General features: G+C 44.2%; 1 protein-coding gene across 8 annotated transcripts in view; it reads left to right on the top strand.

Moving 5' to 3' along the window:
- FYB2 (FYN binding protein 2) overlaps positions 1-10,504 on the top strand; it is a 525,108-nt gene that overhangs the window by 27,312 nt on the left and 487,292 nt on the right. For 5 of the 8 annotated variants that reach the window (XM_080406358.1, XM_080406355.1, XM_080406356.1 and 2 more), the window contains 3 exons: positions 235-327; positions 1,919-2,003; positions 2,339-6,486. In XM_080406358.1, the coding sequence (XP_080262484.1) occupies positions 235-327; positions 1,919-2,003; positions 2,339-2,554 (394 nt within the window). In that variant the 3' untranslated portion in view covers positions 2,555-6,486. Of the gene's footprint in view, positions 1-234; positions 328-1,918; positions 2,004-2,338; positions 8,649-10,504 lie in introns of those variants that run through there. The other 3 variants (XM_080406359.1, XM_080406360.1, XR_013931024.1) reach the window with 3 other exon arrangements.

Genomic DNA, 10,504 nt, shown 5'->3' on the forward strand with positions numbered 1-10,504 from the left:
CTCTTGTCAGAAAAAATTACTTTTAATAGGAACAGCATGTCTTGATGTCTTGCTGCCAGATGATTGTGGCAGCAGCACGTGCTGGTATAAATCACAGCAAGTGTCTGCATTACAGGGGTGGTTCTGGGGGGAGACAGAAAAATCACAGCTCTGTAGGTACAGGGGCTTGCGGAAGGGATGCGGTCTGCTGGAAAAAAACTTGAATTTCTGTGTGGCTCTTTCCCCTCCTCTCAGAGAGAAGGATGACAAGTACAAAACCTGGATGCCAAAATTTCTGATGGCAAAAGACAGTAAGGACCAAAGGAGAAGCAGCGACGATGTGGAAAGGTCTAGATTCCCATTCTGTGTTTTCCCATGTTGTCTATCTTCGTACACACATCTCTCGAGTTGTTTGCAGGAGCGGGATGCCCTGATGGCGCAGATGGTTTTTGCTGGCTGCTGCTCCAGGGTCCTTTCCCTTTGAAGCCAGCTTTCAGGAATCTCTGCATAAAATATCTTCAGGGCAAAACAAAGCAGGGGATATCCTGAGGGTCTCATCTTGAAGTTGTATCATGTCTTCCCACTTAGCTGAGACAAAAAGGTGTAACTTGCTATATATTTGGCTGCTTTTCTGCCATGCTCAGTGCCATTCCTTCTTTAATTGTGCCTTGATTAAATATTTGATCTCTGTGGATCAGCTATTGCTATTTTGGCAAGAGTGCTGTGCTTAGAAGCCCTGTACGCAGCATAGTTAATTGCCTGTGTGTTCCTCTTGCCCTTATTTTAAGATACTGATTTCTTGGGTCTTCTTTCTCCAGCTGGGTTCATTGCATTGCCTATTGCTGTACCATTTGTGCATAAAATCAAAAATAAAACTTTCTGTTATTGGCACTGCAAAACTTTGCATGGAAGTAGGAGCTTTAGTTTCCCATTTAGATCAGAAGAAGGTGCATTGCAATGAGCTTTTTCATGACCCGATACCTGGGACTTCAAACAAATGCAAATCAGAGACCTATTTTCCAGGTTCTCCCCACAGAGCTCGTGCATGGGGTTGCTCAAACACCACTTGTTGTGTTGTGCCAAGTCATGTGCTTAATTTCACAGACTATCGGGAAGTCGATGCATTTTTGTCTGTTCCTTAGAGCCCGCAGGTCCTGCGGCCTGAGACCACCAAGGAGGAATCTCTTCACAGCTTAAAAGTCCCGAACTTCAGCTCTTGTTTCCCCTCCTCTTAATTTTAAGTGCATGAAAGTTAGCCAAGGGTGAATGATTTATTGCAAGTGGGTGTTTTGTTGGTTGGTTGGTTGTTTTTTCCCCTGTCTTCATTCTAAAATGAATGCCGTAGCTGGAATTTCAGGTACGGACCAGAAGGAGTGGTATTTCCATACCCAGGGAACGCCCCAGCATAGATGGCCATCGCTCCCCGTAAGGTGTTATAAGAGCTTGTTAATCACTTTACAGTGCCATGTAAATGTCTGCTTGGGTGACTTTCTCCTCCATATGCTAAAAAAAACCCAAAAATCTGGAGAGCTGTGTCAAGCCCCACTGCCATAAATGACTCAGAATGAGAGTTATCTGGGGACCCTTTATGTGTGAATATAAATAAAACCAGAGGGGGACAAACTGCTGGGGGAAAAGTGAATTGTTGACTTCTATAAAAACCCGACTGATTCAAAACACTTGATAGTTTGTTTGTTCCCACGCTGCTTACAGAAAAAACAGTTATTCCCAATGGGGATACGAAATGGCTCAAGTCATGCTCACCGACAGATTCGAGGTGCAAATTCATTCTTTTACGGAAAATAGCGATGGGAACAGTGTGCTTTGCTCTTCCAAGAGTTCACTGCAGACTGGAGTTAGGCTCTGGGTTGTATTTCCCAATGTGCAAGGGATTATTTAAATGGAGCTCAGAAATGTGCGTCTCTCCCTCTTGATGCAGAAATATCTTCAAAATCAAGAAGAGCAATGTGGAAAAAAGCAAGAAGATGGAAAAAGAAGAGAAGTTTTTTAGAGAAACATTTATGGTGCGTGTCTGTTTAGAGAACTAGTTGTGCCAGAGGGAAGCAGCTATGTTTTTTTTGTCAATCCTAAATTTTGACAATCCTATCATGCTTAAAAGATGCATGGTGGAAAGTTGTCGGTCCTTAGGTGTGCTGGGAGGGATGTCCCACTGGCCTGCTGCCTTCTCCCCTAACCTGGGATCTTCATCAGGGATGTTGCTGGGGTTTTTTTATCTCTTCAGCTCCAAACAAAGCCTCACAGCCCAACCTGAAACCTCTTCTCTCCACCCCTCCTCGCTGCCCTTAAAGACATTGCACGCGAGTACAGAATAACTTGTGGTTTTCTTTCTTTCCTGCAGTACGATAAGGAGATCAACATTGTCAACACAGCCATTGCCGCGTGCTCGGTCCCTAGTAAGAGGAGGGTTGATCTCCCAGTCATAGCTGGAGAACAGCTAGATGTTATTGATGTCGCGGAGGACAACGCAGTGATTTGCCGCAATTTGGAGGGCAGATGTAAGTTTGCAGAAAGCCTCTGGCACGGGTGGCCGCTGCCGTCCCGTTTTGAGGGGTAAATCGGCTTCGCAAGCAACAGTATGTTCTCTGTGCTTAGCACTGCCACTTCGTGCGCTCAGGAGTTTACAAGTTCTTTTTTCTTTCTCTCAGATGGATATGTTCTAGTGGAGCACTTGAACTTCAGGTAAACTCTGCTTTTATTTATTATGATGCATATTTTCTTCTTCCTGTGTATAGATGCCTGAGATCTGGAGAACGGGACTTAAAACTTCTGAAGGCAGGGGAAGGTTAATGTAAACAGCCAGTATTAAATATTGAATAAGTATTTCCAGTTTTAGTCTGCTATTCTGCTGTTACACAGGTTTCCAGTCCAACTGCAGCTAAAAAAAGCCCTGTCCAGTCATGACTTGTATAAATTGGAGATTCTTGACTTGCCTTCAGATATGCCATATTAATTCACATCTGCTGCAAACGTGGGCCCCTCAGTGTGCATTGCCTTGCCAACTCACACCCTTAAATTCCCTGCTGCATTATCATTTCCTTGCATGTTCATGCTTAATTGATACAAATGAACCTCCTGTTGCCCAGGTGCCCATTGCCGTGAAGCTTTCTTTTTTTGAGGCAGACGGTACTAGCTGCCCTCCCTGAGAGCTGCTTTCTCCTAGAGCATCCCTGAAGGTCTCTTTTGTGCTTCCCACATCCATGAGAGCCCACGCTGGTCAACGGTGGAGTGATGATGTGAATGTAAATAAAGTTTTATTTTTTACACTTACGCTGTTTAATGTGCAAGGGACGTTTCCTTTTTTGTCTGCTATTTAGAGCACATCTCCACTGATTATCTCAACATTTAGTTATTTTCAGTATTTCTCACTTTTTGGAGTACCTTGTTCGTCAGCTCTGAAGGAGCCGTAACATTTCTGCATTTGCATGAAAAAAATGGTGCAGTTTAGTTGTTCCGTCTCGTTACTGCCCAGTTTAGGCGCTAGAATAGCAAGACTCCCCAAAAGATTTGCTTATCAAAAAGTAAACCATATAAATTTGAACTGGTTTTGGTCTTGACAAAAGTGTTGGGACAAGAAGTATGTACCACCACTCTTGCTGTGTTGAATATATAAAATAGTGGAAAAGTTGACTTATTTCTTTCCAAGAAACATTTTAAAAGAGTAAATAAAGCATTCAGTCAAAATTTACTTTATTTTTGTAAGCTAACTTAGGCATCCCAGATATGTACAGGCTGACTTCTAGCTCCCACCAAGTCGCAGCGGCAGGCAGGTACCCAACAGTTGCCCCTGTGTTCGGGCCATTCTCCACTGCGGGCCTGGAGGATGATTGCTTATTTTAAGAAAAATGCTTTTACACGTAGGAAGAGAAATATAAATTACTAATGGCTTCTCCTCGGTGTATCCAGTGGATAGCTTTTCAAAAGCAGAAAAATGTGGATAGGGTTTTTACATGGCTTTGGAAGAAAAAAACCCTTAAATATGACTGTAGTGTGCAGCTTTTGCCCCTCCCCAGCACATTTTAAGAGCCCGTATCAGTTTGCTCGTAAATATCCTAAAAATGTTGATGGTTTAATTAGAAATTATTAAATGTTCCAGGCTTAAGAAAACACAGCAAACTAAAAGTGCTGTTTGCCACACGGCCATTTCAAAGCTGGCATAGGAGACATCAGAGAAAACAGAGCAAATATTTAACGTTTACTTTTAAGTCTATACAGGCATTCTTATTTATTTTACCATGTGGTTACTATTAAGTGTGTTGGCCTGCATCCATCCTTGCAATGAAAAAAAATAAATAAAACAATCCCCTGTAAGCATGCGCAGCTTTGCAGGCTTGCCAGCCCAAATATTTAGACTTCTCTAGCGGAGATGGAGAGTTCGGGGAGCTGAAGTGCGTGTTTGGCTCCAGGGCAGGCTGGGACGTGGGCTGTGTCCTTCACCTCCAGCCTTTGCAGGGAGCTCCCCCAAGGAAGCTGGGGAGACCGTTTACCTCGGGGTCTTTTTTCCATGGCAATGTTTAGGATTGAGCCTATGAAGAAAACACTCCCTTCCCCGGCTCCTTCCTCATCCTCCCCCCATCCAGCGCTAGCACACAACTCCTGAAGTCTATCAATCACACGCTCTGCGAGCACCACAGGCAAATCTTGAATTAGCCACATATGCCAGTGCTTTTTTGTGTCCCAAGGAAGTTACTTGACTAGTTTGCCTTTTTCTTTTTTTTGAAATCAAGTTTTTTAAAAATTCCCCCTATACATCCTGTGACAGACGTGATCGGGTCCCGATCCTGGTGCAATTACGGACAGTCCTCATGGGCTGTGACACAGCTCGATGCAAAACACACGCTGCTGCCCTGCTGCTGGCAGTGGCTGCGTGCGAGGACACCTTGCAGTGCAGTAAGAACTGGTTTTTTTTCACGAGCCGATTCCAATGCATGTACAGAAGGAAAGCGCTTGGTACAGAATGGCTCGAGACAATACACAAATGCTTTACATACAGCGACTTAGATTTCCTCAATTAAACCAGAGGCTGGCTATAGTGAGGTCCAGAAATTAAACTTAGGTCAGGAAATTAAACCATTCCTTTTTTTCTTTTATAGCCTTGCTGGTACATCCTAAACGTATCAAAACTTAAAATAATTCTCATGTGAATTTTAAACCCTGTTTCTCCACGTTTCTTCTCAAAATGGAAATCATCACGATAACAGTTGTGATCTGCTGGACCTGAGGGCGAACTGAAATTTCTTAAGAAGCCAATTCTGTATCACTAAATGGTGTAAAAATGAGAGTGCAGATAGGGATGGAGCTGGAGCACTTCCTGCAGCTTTGTGCTTTAACTGGAGTTACATCCCACTGCATCACAGGCGTATATGAACTAAGTGTCCGATCCCCTCCCACCCCCCAACACCTTTTCTGCTATGAAAGGTTATTTTTGCACAATACCTTTAACTTATTTTTTCCCTGTGCTTTTGCTTAAGGAGTTGAGATCTGAGTTAGCACAGGTCCATCGGCTCTGCTGGATGCACATTAATACCAAAGAAAACCTTTGGGCCTGACTCCTGGCATATATTTTGGGTTGGGGAAGCTGTTTATCTTACTCCCCTCCCTGTCCCACCCCACAAGGCCTGGAGGCATCCATGGTCCCACAGCCAGGATATGCTGGGAGCATCTCCAGAGGGAAGCCTTACCAGCCAACACCAGCCTGCAAATAGGGACTGTGCAATAAGGAAGTTTTAAGGATTTGTTGCTTATGTCTCTTTTCATCTCTGAGTTTATTAAAGTGCAAATGTAAGCCATGGAGACAGCTATCACATGCAGTGCAGTACACCAAGAAACACTTCCCACACCATCAATGGAAGGTAAAAGGCTCCGTTGTGATTATCTAATGTACAGTTACTCGCACAAAGGACAAAACTGAACCCAGGCCCTGTGCCCTTCCACAGCAGCCAGTCCCAGAAAGCACTACAGCAATTAACTTGGAAATGAAACCTCCTCGAGTCCATCAGTTGACAAAACAGAAAATACCAAGAAGGATGGAGTATTTATAGAGCTCAGGATTTTATTCTGAGCTTCATGTTAATGATCCGTTTGAAGGGATGTTTATACTCAAGAGTTTTTTAAAGTTCAGTATTTTAACAACAACAACAACAAATCATAAATAAATAATATAATAAATCATAAATACTCCTTATAGTACAAATGAAAAAATAAAATGGACTAGTCTGGTTCATCTCTCTCATAGAGCTGAGGTTTGTCTGCCCAAAGATGCTGGGGCACTACAGTAATCCTGGGATTCAGTTTTGCTTTGCACTCTAAAAGAAAAAAAACAAAACACCCAAATGCATTGAGGTACAAAACATGTGAATATAACATGATAAAAAACATGAACATGCTTTCAGCAACAAGAATAAATATTACCATGTCTACAGTATCTACTTCACAGCTTTGTGAGATGAGGATAAATAAACTATTTCAAAATGTGGAAAAAAAAAAAAAGAGATGAGTCTTACAAATAAACTTTGATTTTTAAATTAAGGCAGCTTCAGCAGGTATTTCAAGGCTTTTGCTGAAAACAGAATTCTTCTAACACCAAACGCGTACTCATGCTTTGTAGCTAGAGCTCTGATTGACCATCCAGTTCTCCTAATTTTGATGATCAAAACGAGCAAAGATTTGTGCACCGAATACCTGCAATACCAGGCTTGTTCTCTGCAAAAGTCAGTGTTTGGTCAATAGATATGATGTGAGAATTCTGAAAACCAGGTCATCCCTCAGGCACGGGAGTGAGGTACTGCTGAACGAATCGTTAACTCCATGTCCAAGGGGCAGGCTGGAAATTCAGAATTACAAGAAGCTGTTGGGTTTTTTTGTAAGTGAGTGACAAAAAAAGGAATATTTAAGGGAAGGGCGAAGGAAGCCCAAGGGAAGCACTAAATGGGAAGCCCATACCATTGTAAGACCTTGAGAAAGGTGACTCTAGTAGGTACATCATACACCTGAAACAAAAACGGATACTAAAACTTTCCAGGAAAATACTGCAGGAGCTGGAGCGGGGTTTTGTTTGGCTCATTCAAAGGGATGGACGTAGGAGTCTTCTTCCCCCTTCTCCTCTCAGCTAATAAACGAGGGAAGACAAATAACCGCACGACAAATGGTACTTCAAGTATTTAGGAACACGGCCTGCGTGTCTCAGCAGTGGGGTTGTGCGTGAGCTGGGGGATTTGTGCACCTTGTGAAATAAAGCTGCCGCTTCCAGCAGTCCTAATGCATGTCAAAGGCACGATTTCATGTCCTACGTATAGGTGTCTCTTCCCTCTGTATGGGTGCGCACAAGATGACTGATGGTAGAGAGCAGTAAAATGAAAAGGAGTAGACAGAATGGTTATTTTGTTCAAACTTCGTCTATTCCAATACAAATGGCATTATCATCACACAAAAAAATTTATATACAACAGACACTAACTAGTTGCTTCATTTTTTACAACGCTACCCATCATTATACCCCTGTGCTTGTACACGCCTTAGGAAATGCTAAATTGGACACACACGCTGAAGATGCATTTCTGACCCGTTAAGAGAAAAAAAATGTCCTGCTGCCTTCGTCTGCTCAGCTCTGACTCCTGAAAATAAAACTGCCCCAAACCCCGTCGGCAACAGGGCTTTGGCCAGGGAGGGTGGGAGGGAAGGATGCTCATGGCTCCTGATGCCACCTCTCCCCCCTTCCCCAGACGAGGCCGTGCTGGGTCCGATGGGGTCAGCTAAGCTACTCATGGGCTTTACCTAGAAGAGGGTGTAAAAATATCATCCCCTTTTTCTGGGTCCTCCTGCATGCCGGGATTAGTGCGTGCGATGGCAGGTGTCCAGGGCGCACACCTACCCCGCTGGGCAAATACAACCGAGAGACCAATGACAGGGATGCTACCTATGGGGTTTTAAAAATATATATGTATACATATATAATATATGCATATATATATATATATATATTTGCCAACTAGTACAGTACAAGCTCTTTCTAAATTAACTCATCCAGGTGCTGGGGGTTCATGCCGGAGCCTAGCTGAGCTCTATAGCCTTTGCATTTTGTCCCTTCCCCTTCGGGCTGAAGCGAAGTCTGGGTGAGTGTGTGGCTGTAAAGCACAGCTGTCCAGTGGCTTTTCAAGAATTGCACTTGGCGTAATTCAAGTTTCTGTAGTTCAGATACATCTACCCTGCTTTTCCTGATGCTCATGCATGTACCAGCATAACTCAAAAAGAAAAAACAAGTGACCACAGTGTAACAGTGCAAAAGTGAAACTTTTCCTCTGGAAAACGTAACTGGAGGGCAGCAGCTTCTTTGCAGCTGGGAACTAGAAAACAGCCTATTTGAAGATAAAATTAAAAAAAACCCAAAAAACATTAAAAAAAGTGCAACTTCTCAAAATATTTCACAACGCAGGGTGGATTTGGCTAAGGCTGTAATGGCCAGGTCAACCTGATGCCTTTGTCAAGGAGGCACTGTACTCAGTCCTACCGCTCCACTGCCTCAGCTGACGTCCAGCAGGAAAGTTGCGTCATCTTTGTGTCTTTCCATATGGAAAACTGAGCCACCCTTACCGCCTTCTAGGCAGCACTGGCTGGGGGGCTGGTTGACGGGCGGCTGAACATGAGCCAGCGGTGTGGCCAACAGCATCCTGGCTTGTGTCAGACACAGTGTGGCCAGCAGGACCAGGGCAGTGACCATGCCCCTGTACTCGGCACTGGTGAGGCCGCACCTCGAATCCTGGGTTCAGGTTTGGGCCCCTCACACCAAGAGGGATGTAGAGGGGCTGGAACGTGTACGGAGACGGGCAGCGAGGCTGGTGAAGCTGTGTCTGGAGCACAGGTGTTATGAGGAGCGGCTGAGGGAACTGGGGTGTTCAGCCTGGAGAGGAGGCAGCTCAGGGGGGACCTTCTCACTCTCTACAGCTGCCTGAAAGGAGGGTGTAGGCAGGTGGGTCTTGGTCTCTTCTGCCAGGTCACAAACGACAGGACAAGAGGAAACAGCCTCAAATTGTGCCAGGGGAGGTTTAGACCAGATATTAGGAAAAATTCCTTCAATGAAAGAATGGTCAAGCACTGGAACAGGCTGCCCAGGGATGTGATGGAGTCACCATCCCTGGAGGGATTTAAAGGACGTGCAGTTGTGGTACTTAGCGACGTGGTTTAGTGGTGGACTTGGCAGCATTGGGTTAACAGTTGGACTTGACTATCTTAAAGGTCTTTTCCAACCTAAATGATTCTATGATCCTATACAGAAGTTAATGTCTGCATGGGTCTGAGAAGATGCCAAGTGCCACAAGGGCTTATTCTACCACCCACACACCTCCAGGAAGCAATTATCTCCTCCCAAGGGCGTTTGCTGCTGTTTAATACTATTAGCTCTGCTGGGTAGGAAATCCCAGAGGACACGCGTTATCTTAAGGCAAGACATCTATCTATCTATCTGCTTCTGAACCACAGATCACATCTAACACACCAGCCCCTTATCCACAGGGCTGCAGGTGTCTCCAGGACAAGCAACTTGGCAAGATGCGCAGTTGTGAGCAATAGTGCAAACAGCCTTTTACATGTCAAACGCATTTCACAGAGGGGGTATGGACACCTGCAGCTGCTCCCTGGATGGAAACAATGTCTGACCCTACGGCCACTCAGCCACCCTTCCCTGCTCCTTTCCAGAGGGGCTTCTCTCTAGCACCCAAACCCATTCAGGACTGTTTGCTCAGCATTTGCTTGCATCTCAGCACTGATCTGAAAGCTGCTACAGAGCTGGGGGCTGCTCAGCTTTGGCTCTAGGGTGGGGTTTTTGGCATGCGGGAGTCTGGAGTCTCCATCCTCGCCAGGTATGACCCGCTCACACCACAGCACTGGAGACGCACCATCTGATAGCCACCAGGCACAGTACCAGAGCTGTCCTCCACCCCAGAGTATTTATTTAATAATGATAATATAATAAAAAGCTCATTACAAAACCTAGGAGTACTACAAATGTTTCCGGTATTTCTTTTAAAAACAAAATCGTTCTGCTGCCACGTTTACAATCCAACCACTGCTGTGGTGGATTTAGCGTACGAGAACTTAACAGCAAAACTGATTTTTTTTTGGAAGATTTCTAGTTTGTGCGGCTTCTGGAAAAACTGGAGTTGTAAAGTCTCATTAGTGAGAATCCATGCGTAATCTGTAACAAAAGTAAGGCAATTTTGTGTTGTTTTAGAAAAAGGGACTTTGAGCTGAAAATGTCCATTTAACTGCCAGTAGATGGCAAAAATATCCCGTACTTGTTTTCATTACCCAAAGTGATTAGTACAAAAGGCTTAATGTGTCATTCTCCTCCTCACTTTTCATAGAAACTTGCAGAAAGTATAAATTAAAGTGCCACTGTACAAAAAAACCTAGCAAAAAACCTCAGTGGGTCATAAGAAGCTATCAAAAAGATGGAATCGATTTTTTTAAAAGTTGAATGACTGCATACCTGGGACCAGCAAAAGTTATCCTT

This window comes from Falco punctatus (assembly GCF_963210335.1).
Source record: "Falco punctatus genome assembly, chromosome: 11".
NCBI lineage: Eukaryota > Metazoa > Chordata > Aves > Falconiformes > Falconidae > Falco > Falco punctatus.